Source organism: Phalacrocorax aristotelis, chromosome 2 (assembly GCF_949628215.1).
Source record: "Phalacrocorax aristotelis chromosome 2, bGulAri2.1, whole genome shotgun sequence".
Taxonomy (NCBI): Eukaryota; Metazoa; Chordata; class Aves; order Suliformes; family Phalacrocoracidae; genus Phalacrocorax; species Phalacrocorax aristotelis.
In genome coordinates this window covers 5,870,873-5,897,002 of record NC_134277.1, presented here as the reverse complement: position 1 = coordinate 5,897,002, position 26,130 = coordinate 5,870,873, and the positions used below count along the sequence as shown (strand labels likewise).

Genomic DNA, 26,130 nt, shown 5'->3' with positions numbered 1-26,130 from the left:
GAGTGGTCAGGCCCTGGCACAGGCTGCCCAGAGAGGTGGGGGAGTCGCCGTCCCTGGGGGGGTTCAAAAAAATGCGTAGATGTGGCACTTCAGGGCATGGTTTAGGAGTCATGGGGGTGTTGGGTTGATGGTTGGATTTGTGGTCCTAGAGGTCTTTTCCAACCTTAATGATTCTGTGATTCTATGATTCTAAGAACTTGCTTTTGTGCTCTGTGTCAGTTCTTTTCTCAGTCCAGTCCCGAACCCATCTATCCAAGTAAGTGTTCAAACACATTTAATAGAATTATGGTATTTTTCCTTACACAAGAGGCCCAAATGGTATCTGGTGGTAATAAATCCAGAGCCAGATCCCTGCTTTGGGATCGAGGAGTTCAAATCTGGGCTCTCCACCAGGTGACAGCGCTCCACGACAGCACAAATATGTCTGTCTCCATATTCCCAAACACTTCCAGTGAGTACAATGCTCTGCATAAAACCAAAATGCTTAAAATGACCGGTTTAGACTGTTTTTTTGGCGCTGAGTAGGAAACACAGTTCTCAGCTATGAGCTGAGCAGTTTTCAGCTTCCAGGCTGGTACCAAGGACAAGCCAGGGCCTGTGAGGACTCCAGGGCAGTTTTCAAGAGGAATTTAGTGTTCCTCTGAAGTACGGTGACATGTAAAAGAACATCCTCCAAAGCCTCGCACTGTCTATGGATCTCTGTGGCATCGGGGGAAATGAGAAAGATAAAATATTCCAGCAGCAAAACTTTTAATTGCACAATAATCGTTAGTTTTAAAGCTTTTGAATATGAGATATTAGCATCAGAAAGTTCGTTAGAAAGAGTTCTGACTGAACACCTGCCACATGAACCATCTGCTCCGGTTCATAAAGAGAAGTTTAGCTGTAACAGCTGTAAGCGCCAGTGCAAAGCAAGAGGGACTGGAAAAGCAGCCGCACCCCCTCCAAACAGAAAGGCCGTGCCATTTTGCTTAATTAATTAATTAATTAAGCAGAGGACTTTACAGAGTCGGGAGCGGTGCGCTGTCCGTGGCAGCCAGACCTGCAGCTGCCGCAGAGCTCGCGGCACCAGCCGAAGCGCCCCAGTGAAAATACAAGCTGGCATCACCGCAACCGGCCTCCAAATATCCGCATCCAGCTCGCGTCCCTCAGATCCCTCATTACGTTATTGGGGCCGGACTTCTGTCGTCGGCTTGGTTCAAGATGAACCGTTATCCTGGCCGCTTCGGCAGCGGGCGCCCCTGCTGAGCGCGTCTCCCGGGCAGCCTGCATCACACGTCCTTCTTGCGAGAGAAGTAAAAATCTATCCCTCTGTCCTTGCGCTGCACTGGCGTGCATGCAGGTCCTCTCCTGGGGTGGGGACTGCTTCCCTGCTGCAAATGAAGGGTGAATAGTGAGGTATTTACTGATGCTGCGGAGTGAGTCTGGTCACAAAGCAGCCCTGACGTAGAGAAAAATGTGCGTGCGGCACTTCTAGCCCCAAATTCGCAAGGAGGAGGGGAGGCCTGACAGGCACAGCTGTAGCCTTGGACTTGGGAAACTATGGTTTCCACTAAGACGTGGGCTTGTGTTTTCAAAGTTATTTTGTTGTTCAGTTTGAGGGGGCTGAGGGGAGAGGTTCTTCTCCAGGCCTCAGTAACGCTGGGCCAAGAGTCTCTCCCAGCAGCATTTTAATTTCGCGAGCAGAGCGTGGCCGTGCAGGCCCACAGAGCCCTGGGTCAGCCGGAAAGTTGATCAAAATGAAACTCCTGCCTGATGGAGGAGTTTTTTGGGTTCCAGTTTCATCACTGCCTCAAACCAGCATCTCGCCGAGGGGTTCCTCCACAGGCTCCTTTCTCTGATCTCGGATGCACCCTTAAGCAGAAGGGTAATAATCCACGCCCTTCAACAGCACAGCTGGAAGGGGAAGGCTTTCCTTCCGCAAAACTTCCTACTCATGGCAGAGGAATCTGCCCTGAGAAATTCAGTGCTGCACCTTGGGATTAAAACCCAAAATGGAGACATGCTTTGTTCTTCATTGAACATCATATGGCAACTAAATCTGAGCCTCCACAGAGTATCTTTACTCGGGAGGAGGCATGGGGGAAGCCAAAATGCTGAAAAGTCCTTGAAATATGCAACTGTTGATTTCAAACATTTCTTACTTCCCTTCTAGCTCCACCACCACTGATCCCACCCCAACCTACAGAGCACTTCCCTTCCATACTCATCTCCTCCAAGACCAGCAGCCCAGCCAGCAGATACAAGCCTTGACGTGTTGCAGGACCCACATCTTAATCTGACTCCGTTCAAAAGGGGAGATACACCCAAAAAGCAAAGTGCAAGGGCCAGTCCCCATATTTACTGGTCTCGCTGACTCCAGTTTGGATGCCCTCAAGCACGGTAGGAAGTGGGTTTTGCTTCCAACTCACCTGGACAGGCAGGAGAGCTGCACCAAGGGGAGCTTAATGAAATTAAATGAAAGCAAGAGCAAGGTCCTGCCCCTGGGGAGGAACAACCCCCCGCACCAGCACAGGCTGGGGGTGACCTGCTGGAGAGCGGCTCTGCTGAGAAGGCCCTGGGGGTGCTGGTGGACAACAAGCTGACCATGGGCCAGCAATATACCCTTGTGGGCAAGAAGGCCAACAATATCCTGGGGTGCATGAAAAGGAGCGTGGCCAGCAGGGCAAGGGAGGTTCTCCTCCCCCTCTGCTCTGTCCCAGTGAGGCCACATCTGCAGGGCTGCGGCCAGTTCTGGGCCCCCCAGTTCAAGGACAGGGAACTACTGGAGAGAGTCCAGCAGAGAGCTACGAAGGTGATCAGGGGCCTGGAGCATCTCCCTTGTGAGGAAAGGCTGAGAGACCTGGGTTTGTTCAGCCTGGAGAAGAGAAGGCTGAGGGGGAACTCATCAATGCTTATAAATATCTAAAGGGAGGGTGTCAGGGGGATGGGGCCGGGCTCTTTTCAGTGGTGCCCAACGCCAGGCCAAGGGGCAACGGGCACAAGCTGGAACACGGGAAGTTCCACCTGAACATGAGGACAAACCCCTTCCCTGTGCGGGTGCCAGAGCAGGGGCACAGGCTGCCCAGAGAGGCTGTGGGGTCCCTTCCCTGGAGACATTCACCCCCCGCCTGGACGCGGCCCTGTGCCCCTGCTCTGGGGGTGCCTGCTCCAGCAGGGGGTGGGACGGGGTGATCTCCAGAGGTCCCTTCCAACCCCTGTAACTCTATTCTGTGATTCATGAACAGAGTGGAAACTGCGCATCAGCCTCAGCTCCCTTCTGTCCATCTGCGTCATTGGGGGGAGGTTGGGCCAGCGGAGGCCTGCACAGACGCCCATCCCACCCTGCTTGCCGCTGGGGCTGCCGGTGCGGGCAGGGAAGGATGCTGCAAAGGACATGCTCTGTCCACCTAAGGCTGCTGGGATGAAGAAGCAGCTAAAAGGTACATCATTCACCCCAGCAGGTATATCTGGCACTATCCATAGCCAGAAGGATAAACCTGAGTAAGAAAAGGTACCTGGAATAGTAAGCAAAACATGTATGGGTTCGTTCTTAGCCCCAAAGCCACCGGGCCTTGCACAGTTTCTGTCCATATGATGTAGGGTGGCATTGTCACGATCGTCTTTTGTGACACGTGGTATCCTCAAACTGTGCTTGGACGCGGTTGTGGAAGGTGCTTGTTGGCCCTGGCAAAATAGTGCTGGGAATACACTAACAGCGCAACTCTCTGGGTGACGGGAGGTCGGTACCGGGGCTTGTGCCTCAGTGCAATTCAGTGTACCGGGACAGACACAGCTAAATATCCCTGGCTGCCCATCCCTGTGCAGAGCTGGACCACCCTCTGCTGGGAGGTAACGTGACTTTGCATTAAAGCAATTTTCTCCCTTTATACCTGAGAAAGAAGAGCAGGATTCACAGCTGCTCCTACATCCACAGAGCAGCTGCCTGGAGCCCTCCCACCCCATCTGAACCTTCCCAGTGCTCACGGGTCTCTGGGTGATGTGTCGGCTCCACTCTGGGGCTGTCACAACTGGCTGTGGGTAGGTCTCACCGAGAGTTACTCCTGCCTGGGAGAGAGCGGCGCTGCTCAGTGCCCAAGGGGTGTGGATATCTGCTTCCTTTATGCCCTGTAGTTCTGGGACCCATAGCCGGACGTAATCCCCCTGCAAACAGAACCAGTGGGACAGGATCCATTCAGTGACCCACTGTAAGTGCTTCCCAGCCACAGTCTTTCTTAATGTGAAAGAAAAAAGCCTGATTTCCAGCCAAAGAAGCTGGCGTACTGCAGCATCAGTTACCTCTGTCAAGTCTTAGCCCCTCCTGCTAAACCCTCTACCAAGAATTCATGCCTAAACACAGGGACCTGGGTGCTGGAGCTCTTCTCCCTCTGCAGGCAGAGGAGGGAAACAGAGGTGCTTTTTTGGTACAGTTCACCTGCCCTATTTAGGACAGCGAGACGAAGTCACTCCCAGGAAGTCCTTTCCAGTGACTGAAGGAAACCAGGGTGAGTAGCTTAGCTGCACGCTCTTGTGCTTGGCAAGAACCCCTCTTGCCCCTGGATCTCTCCCATTAACAATGCTGCTCAGTCCCCTACGAGGACGAATTTCTGACTCCTTGCTGGGTCCTGCCAGCCACAGTGCTGAAAGGCAACAGTGCAGCGTGCCATGAAGCTAAGGAACAGGGATGGAACAGGTAATCTGGTATGTGAACACTGGCTGAGCACATGGAAAGGGCCATTTAATCTGATTTATCTGCTCCCACCACTTACGGAGGATAGTCAGAGGAGTCACAGGTTTAATCTACTCTCCCAGACCTCCCGAGGTCCCATGTGAGCAGTTCCGTCTCTCTTGTCACTTCTGAGTTCTCCAAGAAGCTGCTCTGTGCTCAAGGAAGTGGCCGTGGGAGATATGGGTGGGGTGTGGCTGTTACCCGGAAGAAACGGTGAAGAACCACTAAACACACAGACCAACAGCAGGGCAGGGAGGGCATGCAGAGCACCAGCCTCTCTGGGGACACGAGCAGATTGTAAACGTCAGATCTTCCTGTACAACAACGAGGAACCTGCCTGAGTGTCAGCAAGGAGATCACAGAACTGGTTTTGCAGCAGTGGCTACAGAGCAGATTGATCTCCCCTGTTCCCTGAAACTATCGCGTATGCATTGCTGCACTCTTTGTTGTAAGACAGCCAAACAAGACTTACATTGCCATCGTAATCCAGGCCTTGTTTAATCATGTTAAACTTCCTGCTGTCCCGCGGGTCGTTGCCAATACCAGCGCTGTACAACCAGTTGCCGTAATTGCTACAAACATCATAATCCACCTTAAGAACAGAGGAAGACATCAGTAAGGAGAGCTGGGCCAGCCCGTGGTGAATCTTGTCTCCCCATCCACCCCTTATCTCAAGGGGAAATTCCTTGCATGGGAATCAGCCTGGCCACACTGGAGCAGTCGGAGTTCCCCGACTGTACCTGCCATGTAGGTACAGCCATCTGGCTCAGAAGAGGACCATGCTGCACGGCTGTTCTGTACAGCTGGGAGCAGCTTCCCAGGCTACTTCACTTTGTAGTCCATAGGTCAAGGACATAGGTAAAGGTCCAACCAAAGTCCCTCTCATTCTCAGTTTCCTTTTTGTTTTTTTTAAATCCTCTTAAAATCATCTGGCAGGCTTCATGACAACTAGCCCTAGCTTTTAAGTGCTCATATTCCAGGAAACAGTAACCCAATAATTTCAAATACAAGGTAAAATCCTTCCTGACCAAGTTACCCAGAGACCACAGACTAGCAGAATCATCTCGGCAGGTGGTGTTAGGCAGACTGGAGAAAAGTCTAACTCAGGCTGTATGGAGTGACCACACAGAGCGTATGAAGATGCAGTTGATACAAACACTGCAGTTTTTCCCTGCTATACTCAACCTCTGTCAGGTGATAAGCCTTGAGTCGTAGGGACTTGGCAGAGAGAGGTGCTTTACTACGGGAAACACCAGAGCTCACATGATTTACTCAGTAGGCAGCGCATTGTCAAGTTATTCTACATCTAAACAAATAAAAAGCTCTCAAGGATGCTTATGTAAAATGGGGCAAGGCTCCTGAAACAGGCACAAATGAGAAAAGAACATGGTTCAGCCTGAGCGCACTTCAGCTGGGCAGGGTGGCTTAAATCCAACTTCAGAAGCTTTGCAGGTGTAGGCCAATTCAAACCTAGCTCAGGAGGGGAGCGGCAGCGATAGCAAACAGGGCACGGGATCTTGGCGCATTCCTAGGAGGGGCGTTTGCATTGCGAAAGCGTAGCGCTGGCAGCTGCAGCAGAAATAGTTTGCAAAGACACATCACTAAGCAGGTTCAGCATTGTTCTCCCTTCGCTGCAGCTGCAGCATCAACCGTTCCACACGGTGACGTTCCCAAAATCTCAGCCCCTCCTTAAAGCGAGGAGCCCAACACACCCAGGTGGCAGAGGGGAGCTGGCTGTGCCAAGTTCCCATCCCCTTTCTCTGCAAAGCTAGCCTAGAGCTGGGGTCCGGGTGCTCAACAGCCACTGTGCTCCAGGCTTTCACTTCCCGGCAGCACTTCCTCCCGTTGGTGAGACAAGGAGGGAAAGAAAGATGCCATCTGAAGCCTGACTGTGCAATTAACACACAGGAAAGCATGTGTGGGAGGTGAGGGCAAATCCAAGAGGGACTGGAGGAGGCAGGCTCATTTCCCCCTCGGCCTTGCCCCTTCCTGGCATTCTCTTCTGTTTGTTTCTCTCCCTTTCCTTGGGGCCTGACCCTGTGAATGAAATCATAGCTGAGATATTCTCTGTTCAGGACACCAGAGGTTTCTGGCCTCCCCCCTGGCTTCAGCAGGTTGCAGAGAGCTTGCCTTAGTTTCCCTGCCCGTCTGGTGTGGATAATAAACACCCTGTTCTTCACAGGCACGTGCAAACACGCGGTGGGCCTTTGCTGGAAGTATCAGAGATGAAATATGCATTGGTTTCCCTTTTTAGAGGCAAGGGAGACAGTTTGAGTTCTGTACTGGCCTCTACCATTCTATAGCCCTATCTCCCCCATCGGACTGATGTCTCCTCTATGTTACTCTGGGGATGCCACCAGGTTAAAGTAACAGACCTGTCCAGCAATATATCAGTGTGACACAAGTAGAAAGGAAGGGACAGGGGGACACAAGGATCATCCTATGCCACACCAGCCTGCGGTGGCAGTCAGCATCTGGGGCTTCCCGAGCTGAAAGGGCTACTGCAAAGTCCTAAATCCTGCTTCCTGCAAGGCTGGTAACATTCATGCCCATATGAATAAACGTAAGTAACCCAGGGAGCATCTTTCTAGTACTGTGAGACCTTCCAGGTCTTCCTCACATGGGGAATAGGACCTGGAATCTTTCATGGCCCTCTGAGTCTGGCTGCAAAGTGAGCCAGGCTCTCTGAGGAGGGCAAGGCTGCCTGCCCATCAGATCAAAGCCTCAATTTCTGACTCCCAACTCCTAATCAGCTGGTGACTTTGAGTACGAGGCTTGCCTGTAAATGCAAGCTGCCCTCTCTTTGAAACAAAGTCACCTTTGTAACTGCTCTGAAAGCCATAGCTGACAGACGCCATCAAAAACCAGATGCTACAAAACGTTCAAAACGGCCCTAGGGGCTCACTCGGCAGGACAGGCACGCACGGATGCGTCTGTGCAGTTGTGTGTGCCGTACCATCCTTCGGGAGGGCCATGGTGTGTCATACACGATGCACTCGGGCTACAGGAATTAGATCATCCATACGGAAACACAGCCCCTGCTTGGCAAGTCACTGGCACAAATTTAGGGCATGCAGAGTATCAGCTCTCTTCTACAACCAACTGAAACTGCAGAAGAAATGCACTCAAGGTCAGATTTTCCATCCCAAATTCCAGCCAGTATATGAAGGACAAGGCCACCACTTTTCTGATACAAGTTCTCTGGTGCCCTGTGCTGGGGGCTCTCTGTCTTATCTGGAAAAGCATCACTTCTCTGGAACTACCAATACCACTTTCTGGAGGATCCTGCCGAAGTCCTGCACTGTGTTACCGTGCAAGCCCACTGCCTCTCACAGCACTGGTGTGAGACACAGCAATGGGAAGAGCACCCAGATCTTCCTGTAGTTCTCCACAGCTGAAGCCATGTCAGAACACAGCTCCAAGGAAGCTCAAAGAAAATTACATTCACAAAAAAGGCCCTTTTAATTGCAGATAATGGGAAGGCGACTGGGCTTTCTCTGTACCTCCAGCCATCCCAGTGAGCGGAAAGCTTCCTGATTGCCAATAGCCTCTTGTATCCTACAGCCAAGATCTTTAATGTGAGGCTGATATAAAAGACTAAAATTAGTCTTTTCAATCTGTACCGTTCAGACTGGTGAAGAACAAATGCAGGCTATCACCCCCTCAGCCTCAGCTTTCACCACTCAGCTTGCTGCTACTGACAGCCCCTCCATCGGTATCACCAGAGATAATGGCAACCAAGCAAAGACGCACAGAGCTATGCTCTGAACTGGGGGCTGCCAGCCTGTTAAGACCTTCCTCCGAAGAATTAATGGGGACTGAGGACAGAAAAGCAACTCAGCTATTTAACTGCACTCGCAAGACTGCTGATGGGCCTGCAAGAAACAAGTTGGTGCTCCAGTGGGCAGGGAGGCCCGTGACTCACCAGAAAGAAGAAGGATGCCTCCAGCCCAGGTGGAGCTCTCTGGAAGCTGAACCAACTATTGTCCATACTCGCCTGTTCCTGATGAGATGGCTTCCCTGGCCACAGCCATCAATGCAAAGGTGCTGTGCCAGCACTGGCTTTGGTGGCCAGAAAACATTCCTTTTTATGTTCTATTTCTGGGCTGTCCTCCTCCCCAGCCTCTGGGGTGAGCAAGTCAGAGCACTGTTAACATAATTTATACTTGAAGGTTTTTTCCAAGTGTGACAGACCTCCCACTGAAACTCTATGTGGAGGATCAAAACTACCATTGCAAACTTCCTAGCTACATATCGGTTGATAGATTCCCTTTTCGTACGTGAGCTTTGGGCAGTACATGCCATGCAAGCAGTATATACATGCATTTATATCAGCCTGAGGATTACTGATCATCGTCTGTATCTGTCCTTATTAGGCAGGGCTGTCCTCCTGCCTGTCACTCAGGGCAGGAAGCACAAACAACTCCAGATACCAAGGGTTTAGTCTTACCAGCAGGTATTCAAACCATTCGGCCCCCATCCTCCAGTCTAGACCCAGGTCCTTGGTGAGAAAGCTGGCGACGTTCTGCCGCCCTCTGTTAGACATGAAGCCCGTCGCAGCCAGCTCTCGCATGTTGGCATCGACAAAAGGAACCCCTGTTTTGCCCTCTGCAGAGACAAAAGACAGCACCGGGATGTGATGACATTGTTGGGCACTCATAAATCAACCTGTGGTCATGCGGTCACAGCCACCCCAGCAGGTAAGACAGTGCCAGTGTGCAGTGGCAGGGAGAGATTTCAGTGAAGTCTAGCTGGATTCACTGGAAATTAAATGGGAAATTATACTGAAAATCAAAACGAGGAGAATTTTTGGCAAGAAAAAAACCAAGGAACAGAAAAACCTTAGGTTGGGAAAACAATGAATCAGGTGGATTGCACAGAATTTTGCAGAGCAAAATAAATATGTACACAATGGTGAGATGGGCCAAGATCAGAAAAATTCTTGACAGGTGACTAATAGCAGAGAGGAATGTAGTGGACAAGTCCCCAAGGGTTAGCACCTGAAAAGTAGAGAGCCTTATCTATTGCTAAAGAAAAGATTTATTGTCCCTGTGTGCAAATGGACACACATGGCGTTAATGTGAGGAAAGATATATAGGTGTGGGTTTCACTGATTCTGATACTTTAATCTGTTAGTCTCTCTCTGTTTTGAGATATCATGCTTGCTATACGTGTGACAACAAAGTTCTAAAAGCTAAAGAAAAGCAAGGATATTAAAAGGCTGTGGCATAACGGAAGATGTGATTTATTCCAACGCTGTTTTAACCTTCTAAGCAAAATCAACCAGAAGAACAAAATGTAGCAGGCATGATAATCCAGCATTGATGAGAAGGGCTGGTCAGCCTCTGTGTGACTAAACAGAAGGGACCAACAGGGTGTAAGTATTTCCACCTGGGCAGGAACATCTAACTGGGGTGCATCTCACAAAGCCTGTACCGGCCGGCCGGAGCTTAGCCATTCATGATAGCCTGCAGGCCTGCTCCTGTGGGGTGCTTGGTCTCGGAAGGGAAGCCAAGTATCCTGGACTTGCACTGAATGGAGGGGTTGAATCCTTGTTTAAATGACAGGGCCTGATCATGCCGACTGTTCCCCTACATAACTCCAAGTTAGCGGTAGGGCACACGTTAGCATGCAGACACGTGAAAACCAAAAGCATGCGCAGCCAAATCTGCGGTTTCTACTGACCTTTCCAACAGTCGAAGAGCTGAAGGTCCTTTTTCCAGGGCACCTCCTTACTTTGAAGCCCTATTAAGGGAAAAAAAAATGAACTGCTAATGAAGACAAATGGTGATGCAGGCAGTTATTAATAAAACAATGACAGCCGGAGGCACCTTGGTTGACACAAGACAGTAGGATGAGGCTAGCCCTCTCAGTGGTGTTACAAACAAGCCACATTCCTTCTGCAAAGGTTTAGCGATGAGCTGTTCCTCCTTTCAAGCATTGCAAAGGGGCGTCTCATGCACACAGAGGATGCTCAAGCCCTAACGGATTTTGATTATTTGTCTTGTTGGTTGTCCTGGTTTCAGCTGGGATAGAGTTAAATTTCTTTGTAGTAGCTAGTATGGGGCTACGTTTTGGATTTGTGCTGGAAACAGCGGTGATAATGTGGAGATGTTTTAGTTGTTGCTAAGTAGCGCTTACACTGGTCAAGGACTTTTTCAGCTTCCCGTGCTCTGCCGGGTGCACAAGAAGCTGGGAGGGGACACAGCCAGGGCAGCTGACCCCAACTGACCCAAGGGATATCCCACACCATATGACGTCATGCCCAGTATATAAAGCTGGGGAAGAAGAAGGAAGGGGGGACACTGGGAGTGATGGCGTTTGTCTTCCCAAGTAACCGCTATGCGTGCTGGAGCCCTGCTTTCCTGGGGATGGCTGAGCACCTGCCTGCCCATGGGAAGTAGTGAATGAATTCCTTGTTTTGCTTTGCTTCTGTGCACAGCTTTTGCTTTCCCTATTAAACTGACTTATCTCAAACCATGAGTTACCTCACTTTTACTCTTCCGACTCTCTCCCCCGTCCCACCAGGGGGGAGTGAGCGAGCGGCTGCATGGTGCTTGGCTGCTGACTGGGGCTAAACCACAATATTGGTGTTTGCTCTTTTTTTTTTCACTTAAAAATGACTCAGACCTCACAAGTGGCAGATGATGTGCTCTGGCCCAAGCCAGTGTTTTCTTGGTCAGTTTTACTCCAGGGCGATGTTTATGTGAAATCTGTTTCTGTAGCAGATACTGAACCCAGAGCTGCCTGGCAGAAGCCCCCAATAACACTTTGCTTCTGCAGTGGGGTGAGAACAGATGAGGGGGATGGCTTTATGTTGGCAGGGGTCCAGTGGTAATTACAGTCCTCCGGACAGTGGAACGGAGACAATAGGGATGACTCAAGTCTAGCTCCAGGCATCTAAGGTTAGGCCCGACACTGGCACCCAGTGCCATGTGAGAGGCTGTAGGGCATCCGGAACAGCCACACAGGCCTGGCAGATGTGACACAGGCCCTGAGGGAAACGCGCTCCTCCGCAGCCACAGCTGGATGCCAGGCAGATTGACCTTGGGCACCTAAAACAGCGCTGTGTGCTGAGGCGTGGGCAGCTGCATCCCACGGAGAACTGCTCACCCAACACAGGCAGCAGCTGTCGGGTTTCCTGACTACATGGACTGGATATTTGTTGCTGCACTGAGTGCCCAGACCCTCATTTCATGTGTAGACACCTGCACGTAAGTGACTGGGTCCGGAGCCGAAACTTGTTCTGATTCCTCTGTAGTGCAAGGCAGAAAGAATATCTGGTTTCTTGGGATTCAGACTGCTGGGTCAGCTCCTGCTCTGTCCCGGACTCTCTGGTGAACCTGGGCAAGCCTGGAGCCTGGATTCTCCACCAAAGGTGGAGCATCTCCGGAACAGCGTCTTTACTCTTATTGTGCTGCTGTTTGCCACTAAGGTGTTAATACTACACCTCATATCTAATCAGATTTGGGGCAGAAGTCTCAGTGTCTACACTGTGTCCAGCCCTGTGGTGTGGAGGCACTTCTGTGCTAACAGTAAGTTCCAGGGAACATCCCAGGGTGGTGACACGAGTGCTCTGAGAAGAACATTTGTACAACACAATGTTGACAGCCTCTTCTCTTACTTTCCCTGTTGTAAGACTGTAGCTTTCCTCACCAAATATGGTGATCCATACACACCTCTTAATGAGAAAATCCTTTTGCCGTACTTCAGGGCCACAAATCGAAAGTAATCCCGCCACAGCAGCTCAAACAGGATCCTAAAACACAAAGCCATACTTGTATTTTACTGTGGGTCAGATAAAATTACTGAATTAGGATGTGGCTTCCACAGCACCCATCATTAACGCCGTGAGATTTATTCACAACGAGCAATTTCATGTACCTTCCCATGACACCATTCTTGCCCCAGGCCTGCTTACCTAGCTTGCACCTGGATGACTACAGTGAAAGCAAACTGCATGAATCACTTGAGAAGCTTTGCTTAACTCTACTGCAGGAGCAGAGTATCAGGAAACCTGTTTCTCATCTGTCCCCACTCGGATATAATTCTCCAAAGAGCAGGGCGAGGACCTGATTCAGCTTCACGCTTCCGCATGAGCAACCATGTCAGCACATTCCTAAGAGCTCTGCATTGATTTAAGCAATCACCTTTGTAAGGGACTTAAAGGCACCTTTCAAAACTGCGTTTCCAGTGGTCTAGCTCATGAGATCAGGTGCTAGGCCCGCAGAAAATAGATAGTTTTACATTAAAAATAATTATATAAAAATAGCTTCTCATAAAACAATGGCACCTCAGCCTCTGAGACCTGCTTCAGATCTCCGGCTCAGCTAATGTTTAGGCTTACAAGATCTTTCTGGAAATCTGATTACAAAACGGGACACTGTCCAAATACTAAAAGCTACTGTCATGTTACTGAGGTTCAACCAGTCCCTCGTGTGCAGCCACCATGACCTGTACTTCACTGTACAATTGACTGCAGTGCCTGGGAGCTTGACAGCTTCTATTTTATAATTATTTATCACTTTAAAATGCTTAGCTCACTCTGGCACCCCAGCTGCAGGGAGGCTAGCTGGCTATTGATGGAAAAATATGAATATGTTCATTTCTTGAAATCTTTCTTTTCTTAATTGTCTTTGAAGAAAAAAAAACACCATATACTTCAACAGGCAAGAGGTCAATATTTTATCTGGCATTTGAATTTTAATGAAATTGAGTATTTTGGCCGGAATTGTTGGCAATATTCTGCCTGTTCTTCACCAACACTGTGCTATTTGACATGTTGCAAATGTAACAAACCAATACAAAAACATGGCTCTACAGTTTGCACAGACTTTCCGGCTTCGGTTTTTTTTCCCATCCAGGTCTAGTGTTATGCCAGGCTCCAACATGAACCTGCTCCTCCACAAAAGCTCTCTACCAGGCTCTAATTCCCAGTGTCTGGGCAGAGCAGAGTGCACGAGCAAGGTCAAGGCCAGCCCAGGGATGGATACACTGACCTCAACTGTCCCCCAGACTCCTTCAGGATAACCTGCAGCCAGCGGTGGCGTGAGGAAGAGCACGGGTGACAAGGCGGGATGCATTACGCCCGCTTCCAGTCCCCTCTTCCCCTTTGCTATGGTGGTGTGCTCATGGCCAAGCAGCTGAGTAAGCAGGGGGCCATTTGCGAGCCTGCGGCCGAAGGTCCTTCTGACACCACGTGATTCATACAGGTCACGCAGTCGCCGAGCCTTTTGGATGAAACCCTGGTCACATCCTTGGTGTGAGAAACCCTTTGGCTTTTATTTGTAAATCATTCTTCTTCCTTCTCATCTAGCCCATAATAACAATACAGACAGGGAGAGTGATGATTTACAGAGATCAGTTTTAAAAATCATGAGCCACAATTTCCCGGCAATAATGACAATCAGCATTAATAATCTTTACTTATAAAGTGCCTAAAGCCTCTGGATGTCAAAGGCAGACTAATAAATCCATACTGAAACAGAACTGCAAAGCAACCCAGAGGAACCAGAGAGCAGGCACACGGAAAACAAACATTAATTAAGAAGAAAGTTAACAAATCACCCTCTCCTGTGCGTGAGATGCCAGTTCCCTTTTCAGAGAAAACAAGCCACAGTGGTGGTGCAGGGACATACCAGTATGTGCTCTGATTTGCTGTTCTCTCTTTTTCATACTTCTGGATCTGCTCATAGATGTATCGAGGTGAAATGCAGCCCAGCGCCAGCCTGAAGGCAGAAGAATGATGTCCTGAACACAGTGCGGGACTGACAGCTTGATGTCTGCGCAGAGGGAGTGGAGGGGCAGTTTTGTGTTTAGAGTCATTGTCCAAAAACTTCTGCTTGGTTTGCAGTTATGCCACTGACTTCCCAAACGGCTTTAGCTAAGTTGTATGACTTTCTTTGAAACTCTGCAATCGAGAATCAAAATCCCCCCCCTTCCCAGCATATGACTGTTACAGGAGACTCCAAGCTACCGAGAGAAATCATTTTACAGAGGTTTGATACCTTTTGCCTAAAAGTCTCGATCAGCTGGTGACTTAGCACACCAAGGACAAACCGAGAAATGGATCTCAAATGTCAACCTCTACATCATCTGCCTTAGCTTGTCAACAGCTTGATTTTCTTAGGAATGTATTTTACTGCAATTTCCCACTAGGGCTTGTGGAAACATTTGATGTTCTGATGAATTCTGAAAAATGGGAAGAAAGGGCCTGAAGAGTTTTTCTTTACTGACCAGCTCGAACACTTAGAAATGGCCAGTATGAGGTGGCAGCAATTTGGACCGGTCTGATTTTGACTATCTAATGGAAGAACACTTTGGGGCAGCCAGATCAGCACTGTCCACTCTGGGCAAACCACCAGCTTCAAAAATCTCCAGTGGAGATCACCAGAGAAAGACCTGCTGCAGTGCCAGCGGACCTGGGACCCCAAAGTGCCACCAGGTGGAGCCATCCGCTGCAATGCTGAAGCACAAAGCCGGCTGAAAATAAATCCTGACCCGTAGCAGCCTCAAAGCATTGTTTCATATTGCAATTCTGTCGGGAAAACACTCCAGATGCTCTCAGCGTTAAGCTGATGCAGTTTCAGTCCAGAATTAATTCTGCCCCTTCCAGCACCCGAGACTAAAACCCCTAATTAGAAGTCATCATATTTACCTCATACAAGAGATTCTTTTGCAATAGGAACAATCAGATGCGTCTCTTCACCCCGCAGTAAAACGGAATGGCAGTGAGGTGAGGTGACTTGCTCTGCAGTATTCAGCAAACCAGGACCAGATCAAGTTCTGCTACAGCCTCATCAACACACTGAAGCTATGCTTCTTCCCTGGCTGCCCTCAACCGTCCCAGATACCCCAAACAGCACAAAGCCAAAGACAAGTTGTTCATCTGTCCTGCGTCTTGTCTGCATCACTGTTGCCAGCACACTGGGCTCTTGGCACAGTATTGCTACACCTCAGCAATTCCTAATTGCATGAATGTTCCCAGGGAACTGCAATAAAGAGCAGCTCTGAGGCTGCTCTACCCCAACAAAACGGGCAAGGGAGTCACACCTAGACCCCTACCCATGTCCACTGAGCACTCAGCAGGCAGGTAACATCAGTTTGGGGCAGGAGCAGAGAAGGAGCTTCCAGTCTCATAACAAAAATCTTTACCATGGTGCAAATTTAGTTGAGTAATCCATTCCCAGCAGTCCGTTCCGAGTCTCCTTGTAAGATGCAACAAGGTTCTGTGCAAGCGAAGGAACAAAAGGTTTTAATACTTTACATGCAACCTGCTAAATATGTTTTCTTTCATACTGGAGCCAGGGCAATCTGGCAGGGCTGGGCTCCCTCTCATGGCTGCCTGCGAGGATTACAGAGCTGCCAAATCACTGCCTCCAGTGCACAGGAATTAATCAGGCCAGCAATTTTCGTTAGAGCTCTGGGATGCACGTCACAAGCTACGCTCCCTGCTTCAGCCTGCAGCACATCTCTTTCTACAAGCACTGTGAAACTGCTGTTCCACTCCCTGCCCGTACATGTCTGACTTTAGATCAATAATTCACTTACAAGCACCAGTGGGACTGGCGGTCGGTTCCCTTGTCCATGTTTGGCTGCCTGTTTGGCTTTGAGAACCACAGTGCCTGACAGCACCCAACACTCAGCTGCAGGAATCCTGATCGCTGTTATTTCTGGGCTACCCACATTTCCAGCAGGGTGCAGAGCCTCCATTTTCAGGGTGCTCCATTGACAATGCAGAGGATGTTTTCCTTATTGCTGAGCAGGGCTTACACAGAGCCAAGGCCTTTTCTGCCCCTCACCCCACGCCACCAGCGAGTGGGCGGGGGGTGCACAAGGAGCTGGGAGGGGGCACGGCTGGGACAGCTGACCCCAACTGACCCAAGGGATATCCCACCCCATATGATGTCATGCTCAGCATATAGAGCTGGGGGAAGAAGAAGGAAGTGGGGGACGTTTGGAGTGATAGTGTTTGTCTTCCCAAGTAACCGTTACACACGATGGAGCCCTGCTTTCCTGGGGATGGCTGAGCACCTGCCTGCCCATGGGAAGCAGTGAGTGAATGCCTTGTGTTGCTTTGCTTGTGTGCAAGGCTTTTGCTTTACTGATTAAACTGTGTTTATCTCAACGCATGAGTTTTCTCACTTCTACCCTTCCGATTCTCTCCCCCATCCCACTGGCAAGGAGTGCGGGAGCGGCTGGGTGGGGCTGAGCTGCCCACAGGAGTTAAACCACAACAACATTCCCCAACAGCAAGGGAATGCAGGAACTTCTGCAGCACAGCTGAAAGAATCCCCTGGGGGCTGTCCCAGTGAGCACACGGGAGACAGCACGCTTCTTAACCCATCTCAGCTGGAGAGGTGCTACCCCCTTTATCCACAAAGCTCTGTAGGGTCTGATGCTGTTGGAAATCAGCACACACGCCTTCATCTAAATTCACACACGGCACATTTAAGGCAGTTTCTCAAACTAGACTAGGAAAAGGTTCAAAAACAGTCAGGATGCACAGACAAAATGGAGTCAGCAGCGGCTTCACTCCACCAAAGTGAGGGAGCAAGAAGTAGCTGTAATTATTGTCTGCAAGTTTTTAAACCAGACTACTGAGAACCTCCTATTATTTTTAACCGCAGGCAGCAGCTTGGGTTGGTTGTTCCTCACCCCAGTTGCAATTGCGGCCCTTCAGGCCACTTTTTACTCTTCCAAAATGGAGGAGCTGCATTCTGATTATGTGGGACAGGAGAGTAGAAAGGGCAAATCAAGGTAAAGGAGCTAAAAAATTGTCCCAATTCCCAAAAGCTCATGGAAAAAAAGACTTAAGAGGGGTGGCCACTAAACTAGGTCCCTAAGTATTTGGCTTACATTCCCAGTTCCTGGATGACTTCTTTTTGATTTAGTTTGTCTCTGAAAAACTGAAATAATGCTAATTCCCTCCTTTGTAAAGTGTTATACAGGATCTAAGGAAATATTATTAGGAAGTGAAATTGCAGCCTCACCCGCTTGCACAGCCGTATGTACAAGGGGGAGGATGGAGACAAGGAAATGTAAGAGTTACCGTGTCCCAAAAATAATACTGCAGTCTCATTAAAGCCTGGGTCTCTCCTCCGCTGCAGGGGAAGGCTGTTCGCGGATCAGTCACAGGATCTGCCACAGAAAACACCATCACCTTGTTATCCCCCTGGAAAGCGTCTCAAAGGTAGGGATGTTCAGCAGTAGGGATGTCTGCTTCGGGGACATGAAAGATTGTGCCCTGGTCTTCCTTTAAAACAAGGGCCACATCAAACATTGAAAATTACTGACTAAGAGGATGTTTTCTACCCAGCTGCAGGGCAGCTCGTCCACGCAGGGAATTTACCTTCTCTTGCTGAATGATTAAACAGAGGGTTGGTTACAGTTTGACGGGCAACCACTGCCTTTGGGAGGTTTCTGTGTTTTGATTCTCAGTAAGAAACATCTCTAAGTAGGATTTCATGGCAGCAACTGCTAAATTAAGTTTTCTTACCCTTCTGTCCCAATTCCTCCATTGTAGGGATACACCCTTCTTCCACGCCCGGAGCCAGAGGCTTTAGCTGATCTGCCATGCGCAGGGTTGGCCGGACCTTCACCTCTGATTCCACTGCTTTTCGGAAATGGGTGTAGACATCGGGCAACCTGCACAGATGACAGTGCAGTCAGTAGGATGGCTGCCCCGGCCCCTCCGCACAGCCCCACACAGCTTCCACAGATGAAGGGTTAGCTTTTTAGGCTGTGTTCTCCTGAGGGACGAGTTCATATTTGTGATGCATATTTGTGCAACACCTGGCACAGAAGAGGCAGATGCCCCGGGACCTAGCAGCAATAGGAAGTTCAGTCCTTCACCCAATTTCTTTCTGCTTCTGATGGAAATGGTGCTTTCTCAATTTAAGGTGTGTCCTGATGCGGCCATCCATGAAGGTCAGAATTATCTCAGCTAATTTTTGATTACCCACAAGGCTGACCTCAACATAAAATTTTGCAACTCCCCACTGCCTTTTCAGTCAATGGAGGGAAACAAGCATTTTTATGGCCTGACTCTTCTGCCCTATTTTATACATTTTCTGTAGGATACCATGAATCACTCAACTCCATCAACTACCCCTCAAGTGACTATTGAGGGAGCCATGAATAGTCCACATGCAAAGGGCTACTGTCACAGGCAGCTGCATTTATCCAGAGGGAGTAACAGAGCAACCCAGTCCGATGTCATGAGGACTCGCACTGCAGACCAAGTATCCAAACTGTGCTGGTCAAGGGCAAAGAGAAATCAGTTCCTCAATAAAGCACCTCTTGGCTTTATGCATATTGGAGCGTAAATCCTACTAGTGTAGTGGGATGAATGCGCCCCTTCCCCTTGATGTTTATGAGCATGACAGCACTGTTCCATAAATGCAGATGGACTAATGGGTCCCTTTCTGTGGGACCGGATAGCTACGATCCCTCCCGAGCAGTTCACTGGAGTGAGAAACGAACAGGACAGTGGAGGAGTAAGTGATACTGCGGAGCAGCCCACCTGGCAATAGGCCTGAAGGGAAGGTCGTCCCGATGATACAGCGTGGATGCCCAGAATGTCTGAACCTTCACCCCATGCTGACGACACACTTGGCACAGCCCCTTCTCCACATCCAGCTCCTCCTCCGTGACCTGGGGAGAACAAAATGCATCGAGGCCACAGCTGCATGGCCTCAGCTCCCACATGAACACAGACCCTGGTCTTGCCCTCCTCCCTCACCTCCGCATTTAGCTTCATCCCTTTAGAGACAGTTTCACACAGACAATCTCTGAGTATTTCCCTCTGCCAAACCCAGCAGGTGTTTTCACTCTCCCTTAGTAGTGCCAATGCCAGAATAAGGAACTCCTTGATGTAAGACATTGCAGATCTTTTAAATTTGCATGGACTGGAAAGGTGACTGGACAAATGTATGTAAAAGAAATCCACTGAGGGTTGTCGAGTATCAGGATAGCACTCCTGTGTCAAGAAGTACTTGAGCCACAGATTCTTGGGGAGCTGGGAAAGTATGCAGGGGAAGTATCTTTACAGATTTGTCCTGTTCCTGTGGTCTTCTCTGGGCATCTGTTATCGGTCACTGTGAGGAAAAAGGCTATGGAGTTAGATGAGGCCTTTTGTCTGATCCCCTGTGGCTGCGCTGCATGAAGTAGGGCACTATGGCATGTGTAGGTTGTCGCGTTACAAGGGTTGTAGGCCTGACAACAGGGATACCTGCGGTGCAGGTCTGAGGCCCAGACTCTGCTAATACTGACTGCACCTGCATCCATATATACATATGTGTGTCTGTACACAGAGCCTCCAGGCCCAGTGGTTTGCATCCAGAGCCCCCCGTTGAATTCAGCAGGCTCTGGATCAAACCACTTAGTTTGCTCCATGAAGACAGGTCAGTGACATGCCAACCCTGTGTCGGCAGTCTGGGACCGGACTCATGTTTCATTCAACACACTGGTGGGCAGCTGCCTAAATGTGGGTACTCTCAGCTCCCTGTGGGCCTTTCTACACTCAATACAGTATGCCCCATGGCAGCTAGCTCCCTGTGCAAGGGAGGCGCCAGGAAAAGGCAGCTTGATGCAAACAGAAGGAGAAACTGATTCAGCGGACTTAAAATGCCAGTTTCTGGAAACCCCTCTTCCTGAAGACACAGCACTTGCAAGTGATCAATCACAAATAGCTGCTGTCATCCAGCAAGGACTCCCACCCGGACACCTACACCATCCCCATCCCAGGAGCTAGCCAGTTTCCCCAAGGTTAACTATATCACAGACAGGAAAGGCTCTGAACATACAGGATCTGCATCACCATTTTGTGGAAGAAATGTCCACAACCTAATTTTATCTTTTAACAATGTTGCTGTCGCTCAGATATTTCCCCTACCTCTTCATGGAAAGCCACAGCACTGACAGAGCCCAACTGAGTAATGAGATCACAGACCACATCTTCTGGCTTCCCCTTCCTCACAACCAGGGTACTGCAAACACAAAACATTGGCCTGAATTAGATTTGCTGTTATTATGTGTACAGGAGGACCTAGTTCTGGCCCAGGCACCCATGTACTAGTTATCTAGGGAGCACGCATAGCTTGTGGAGGCAGACAGACAGGATTTGACTAGCCTACATTTTTTAGGACCCAATGAACAGTTTGTAAGCCTCTGGGGCTGAGCGTGTGTCAAACACATTTCTACCACCCCAGATGCCTTAGAAAGGATGGCTGGGCAGAAAGCCAGGCTGTTACCTAAAAGTGAATCTGTCAGATCTGTTCATCCTCACACAATGAGGCTGAGGTTCAAGAACCAATTCCCCTTTCAGTCCCCTTCACAAGTAGTGGTGGCCTGTGGGCAGACCCCTCTTGTCATGGTTTTAGCTGGGATAGAGTTAATTTTCTTCACTGTAGCTGGCATAGTGCTGTGCTTTGAAATGAAAACAATGTTGATAACACACCAATGTTTTGGTTGTTGCTGGGTAGTGCTTATACTAGTCAAGGACACTTCTAGCTTCCCATGCTCTGCCAGGTGCACAAGAAGCCAGGAGGGGAGGGGGCACAGCTAAGAGAGCAGATTCAAACTGGCCAAAGGGATATTCCATATCATGTAACGTCATGCCCAGTATGTTAACTGGGAGGAGCTGGCTGGGGGACGGAGGCAGCAATCATGGCTCGGGGACCAGCAGTGTTGGTTGGCGGGTGGTGAGCGTTTGTATTGGGTTTTTTTTTTTTTCCCCTTTTCCATTTTCCTCTTTATTATATTATAATTATTGTTATTATTATCATAATCATTATGATTTTATTTTAATTATTAAACCGTTCTTACTCAACCCACAAGTTTTCTTCCTTTTGCTTTTGCTCTTCCGTTTCTCTCCCCCATCCCACAGGGGTGGGGGGAGTGACCAAGCGGTTGTGTGGTGTTTAGTTGCCGACTGGGGCTGAACTACGACACCTCTCCACTTTCACGTGGGAGTATTCAGAGGAATTCTTTCCCCTGAATGCTCTGTGTTTGTAATGGAATCAGCAAAACTTCTCTCCCACCTTGCAACCTTACCAACTGCCCAGCTGTGTACCCAGGGCACCAGACCAAAAGAGAAGCTGTGGTGAGAAAGTTGGTCAGAGGTGGGTGTAGAGTTCTGTGAGGAGCTTCATATGTGACTCCGCCTCTCTCCCTCACACACACACACACACACAGAGTACTGTGTCATCTAACAGAGGCCTGTGCTGGAGAAGAGTTTCTTAAAGAGGTAACAGAGTGGTTTTGCCAGAATAATTTAAAGCATAACTGAAAAGTTTCTTCAAAGATGGACTGGGACTGAAGAAGACAGGAGCAACAGGTGCTGCTGAGAGAGCTGTTCCCCTTACATCCCACAGAAAAGCAGAGATCAGGCTGCCCCCAGGGAACACCACATGTTGGACGTGGAGGAGATTTCTGTCTACCACTGCATTGAGAAGATACTTCATGTCTGGAAATGGAGCCACACATCTCTCACTGCAGAAGACCAATCTCTTACCAGCCACTGACAACAGCACAGCAGCATTCAACCAGCTCTGAATCTGTTCACCGCAGGGTGTGGGTGCAGATACCCACTGATCAGTTCTTCCAGTCTCCTATAACATTCACCATCAGCACAGTCCACGCTGCACTGCAAACCCAGAGCCATTCCTCTCTTTTCTACTATCACTGCTATGCTGCTCTGGGAGAAGACAGGCTGGCTGACATGTCTTCTGTGAAGCGAAGCTAGATGTTATCTGGTAATGGGATCCTTCAGCATGCAGACCTTCAGACCCTGGTCTACCCCAGTTATTGTTTCTAAAGAAGGAGAAATCCCTGAAGACCCCTTTCCCACAGTGTAGCCTGCCAAAGAGATGGCTTTAGTGGGACAGGGCATGAGCAAACTTAACCCTCCAGTCTCACAAGCCAGGATCTATGATGGTCTGTCTCAAGCCAACACCTAGGGAAAACTCACTAGGGACAAAGACGAACACATGACATGGGGCTAGTGTTGCTGCCTATATCTCGAAAGACTGCCGTTCATGTCTTCACTCGTCAAGACTCAGGGCAAAGTGCTCAAGACTGACGCCCATCTGTGGTATCTGAGTTCAAGAGAGCAAAAGCTCAAATAGCACGCAGCCTGGATGGCTCTGCCATCCCTTGCAGGTGCCACAGCAGGTCGTCTAACAGCGGCTATGTACGGGACCTTATTATATCTAACAGAAGGGCTGTGGGTCTCTGAAATGAACCATGACCAGATCCCAGAGTATCTGACACGATTTGACTCACAGCGCAAATACGTGTTGAAAAAGAGAAAGAAAATAAAAACAGATGTGTTATTTGCACTGTGCTTTCTCAACTACCTTCCTTTTTTCTTGAGAGTTTCCCTTAGATCCTTCACGCTTTCCAACAAAAACCTGAGCCGATGAGGCCCTGTCTTCGGGAAGCTGTAGCAGTGGGTGCCCAGGTAGTGCCGCGGGTCGAAGCAGTAGAGGGGAATAACGAAATCTGCGTTGCTCTGAGCCCAGTGGAGCACCTGGAAACACAGAGAGGGCCTCGACAGCTCTCGGGGGTAGGGTGCAGGATGCCCTCCCCAGCCTACCCAAAAGCGGGGCTATTTCTAAAGAAATACCCGTGGGGACGCAGGCCGGGCCCTACCTGGTTATCGTGGGCGCGCAGGTCGCAGCGCAGCAGGCAGATGGTCGTCCTCGCTGCCCCCGACATGGTGCCTCGACGGGGCCTGTCCCGCCTCAGCCGGCTCGTTTCTGTCCTCCCTCAGCCCGGCCCCCTCAGCCCGCCTCGGCTCTGTCCTCCCTCAGCTCGGTGCCTGTCAGTCCGGCCCGGCCCCCTTAGCCCGCCCCGCTCCCGCCTCACCGCCCCGGTTCCCCTTCAGCCCGCCTCGTTCCCGCCTCACCGCCCCGCTTCCCCCTCAGCCCGCTCCCGCCTCGCCGCCCGGCTTCCCTCTCAGCCCGCCCCGGTCCCGCCTCACCGCCCCGCTTCCCCCCCAGCCCGCTCCCGCTTCGCCGCCCCGCTTCCCCCTCAGCCCGCCCCGCCCGGGAGGAGCCGTCCCGCCTCCGGCTGCCTGCGGGCCCGGGATGGTGGCGGGCCCGGGACGAGCCCTCAGCGGCGTCGGTGTGGGCTGTGCGGGCGCAGAGGACGCGGCGGGGCAGGAGGCCCGTTTCCAGTAGCCTGAAGTCCCCACGCCTTTCTGTGCAGCCTCTCACCAGAGCCCACTTACCGCTGAATTTGTGATTTGTTTTTTTCTTTAACTTCGATAATCTCTCTTCCACATAAGAGCAGCTGGGAGCCACCTCACACAGAAGCGCTGCCCCATTTGTGCCATCGTGCTGGGGTGCAGCCATGGTGAAACACCTGCAAGGAGCACCGCTCACCCGGCTCTGACTATTAATATTGATTAATATTTATCCTGTAAGTGCCGAGGCTGTGATAGGGCTGCACCCTTGCCTGCTAGTGTGTGAGCCAGCTTTGCAGACAGCTTGCTCACCTGTTGACTAGCAAAAGGTGAGCTGTAGATTAGCAATAATTAATGGCTTTGACTTCCAGCACCGAGAGTGACAGCCGAAGTGAAAAGGCCTGGCTCATCTTAGAGTTTTCGTAAGTCAACGTCGGACACCAGTGATGACACATCCCTTACCCACTGATCTGTCCCTCAGGATCCTTCTTCTTCATTTGACAGCTCTCGTAATAAGAGGAAATGCATAAGAAAACCCCAAACCCTGCTTGGTTCCCTGGCAGAGGTCTCCGGCCACATGGTCCCCTTGTGTAACTCTGCTGGTTCTCCTGGGATGGGAGAGAATGGGGAAGGGGTTAATGTGTTGCAGCAAGGAGTTGGTGATGATTGGGGATCCAAGCTTACAGAAGTGAATTGCTGCAACTCATTGAAGTACCTGAATTGCTAAAGTGGAGCTTTTGGTGGAGCCACATGGACTCTTAGATGCTGTCCAGAGATTAAATGCGGTGCCCAAACCCCAGTGGGTCCTGAGGAGTGCTGGCTTTATTTCCATCTCCTCCAGACTGGCAGATCCTTTGCACGCAATCTGCGCTGGCTGGCTGTGGGAAGTGATGCCGATTCCCCGTGTGACCCACATGACACATCATCTCCTGATTCCCTTTCTGTGCAACAAGGGCTCCTTTTCCTGGCTCAGCAGACTGCAGCCCACTATAAGAACCAGTGACTCATCTCAGAGGGCTCATGTTTGGTGAAAGAAAAGTAGAGCCAAAACTTTGGCTCGCGCCCAAGGAAAACACTGTTGTCAGCTTGCAGTGCATATGCCATAGAAGCACACACTTCTCTATCGTATAAGAAATGGAGGGGTTTTAGGAATCCAGTTTATAAATCTTCCCTGTTTGCCTTTGCCTTCATTTGGACAAGGACAAACAGTGCAGTTGGCTTCACTTTTGTTTGCAGTCGGGTTTCCCCCACAATGGCTTGGTTGACATTAAGCTGGGCCAAGTCTGGCAATAATGACATCCTCTTGCAGCTTACTCATAGCTGCTAGACAGCCACCCACTTGCACTGCAACTTAAAGAGGTCGTATTTAATGGGCGTGCAAAAGAGAGGTGCCCTACTGCCTGAAAGGGGTTTGTTTCCCATTGGTAAGGAAGGCTGCCTTCCACTAAACAGAAACCTCTGCAACATAAATAAACAGAAAAGATTTTAAACTCTTGATATGCCAAAAAAGAAACAAATGGGGTTTAAAAGTGAGTGAGTCTCTGCCAGCTTTCTATTTGCACGGATATAAAGGATGCAAGGTGTCCAACATTGCGGTGGTGGCAAGAACACCACAACAGACTGCACCGACATAGCTCTTAAATGTCACAACCTAGGCAGCAAGAGCGGGCTGGAAAAACAGAGGTCCATAAAGGATGCATAGTTTGCTCAGGCCCAGAACCCAGACCTCCTTACACCCAACGCTGTACCCTTTCTGTCACATGGCTGGAGGTCAATTTTATTTCCTTTGCATTCTTGTAGGAGAGTACAAACCCTGTTGTACACTCAGGCCACTGCTTTCCAAAACAGTGTTGGTTGCATCCATTCTGTAGTCTACCCTGATAATAAAGCACGATAGCTTTTACTTAGACAGTTGTTTCTCCTTCTTAGATTCTGAGAATAGGTCTTCTCAGTCCCTGCTTCTGTGAGACCTTGTGAAATCATCCTCTGAAAATACATGTAACAGGGTGTTTAGGAAAAGCGGTGGTGAGGAGTACTTTGTTCCAAAATTAGAAAACCGGAGACCTGGCGTTGTGAACTGCGGGCTCTCCAGTCTCCTTGCCTGGATTTTCCATTCAGATGAACACAGTCAAGAAGAACAAAAGCTTTGCTTTTTTTCCACAGACACCTGTCTCTTTACTCCAAGACAGTGTTCCAGCTTTCCATTCTCCTTTTGGGAAGCAGAGAAGCTTTG

General features: G+C 49.9%; 1 protein-coding gene across 6 annotated transcripts; it reads right to left on the bottom strand.

Moving 5' to 3' along the window:
* Window positions 1–733: 733 nt before the first annotated feature.
* On the bottom strand, window positions 734–23,675 carry LOC142052348 (cryptochrome DASH-like). Of its 6 annotated transcripts, none has more exons than XM_075082243.1 (14): window positions 23,363–23,675; window positions 23,068–23,240; window positions 20,604–20,697; window positions 19,233–19,363; window positions 18,207–18,355; window positions 17,760–17,848; window positions 15,863–15,936; window positions 14,347–14,436; window positions 12,388–12,467; window positions 10,394–10,453; window positions 9,159–9,316; window positions 5,181–5,300; window positions 3,967–4,143; window positions 734–1,373 (listed from the first exon to the last, which is right to left on the bottom strand). In XM_075082243.1, exons 1-14 carry the CDS (start codon window positions 23,426–23,428, stop codon window positions 1,272–1,274), a joined length of 1,563 nt encoding a protein of 520 aa, XP_074938344.1. In that variant the 5' UTR covers window positions 23,429–23,675; the 3' UTR covers window positions 734–1,271. The 6 variants fall into 6 exon arrangements, with proteins under 6 accessions (XP_074938344.1, XP_074938345.1, XP_074938347.1 ...); XM_075082244.1 differs by having other exon boundaries at window positions 734–1,370; window positions 23,363–23,542; XM_075082246.1 differs by lacking the exon at window positions 3,967–4,143 and having other exon boundaries at window positions 23,363–23,542.
* Between the last annotated feature and the right edge of the window lie 2,455 nt (window positions 23,676–26,130).

Coding starts and splice junctions, on each gene's coding strand:
- LOC142052348 (XM_075082243.1), bottom strand. CDS start 23,428: ATGTCGGGGGCAGCGAGGACGACCATCTGCCTGCTGCGCTGCGACCTG. Junction 19,364..20,603: donor CTGTGGCTTTCCATGAAGAG/GTAGGGGAAATA, acceptor TGTTCTCCCCAG/GTCACGGAGGAGGAGCTGGA. Junction 1,374..3,966: donor GACACATCACCCAGAGACCC/GTGAGCACTGGG, acceptor CTTCATTTGCAG/CAGGGAAGCAGTCCCCACCC.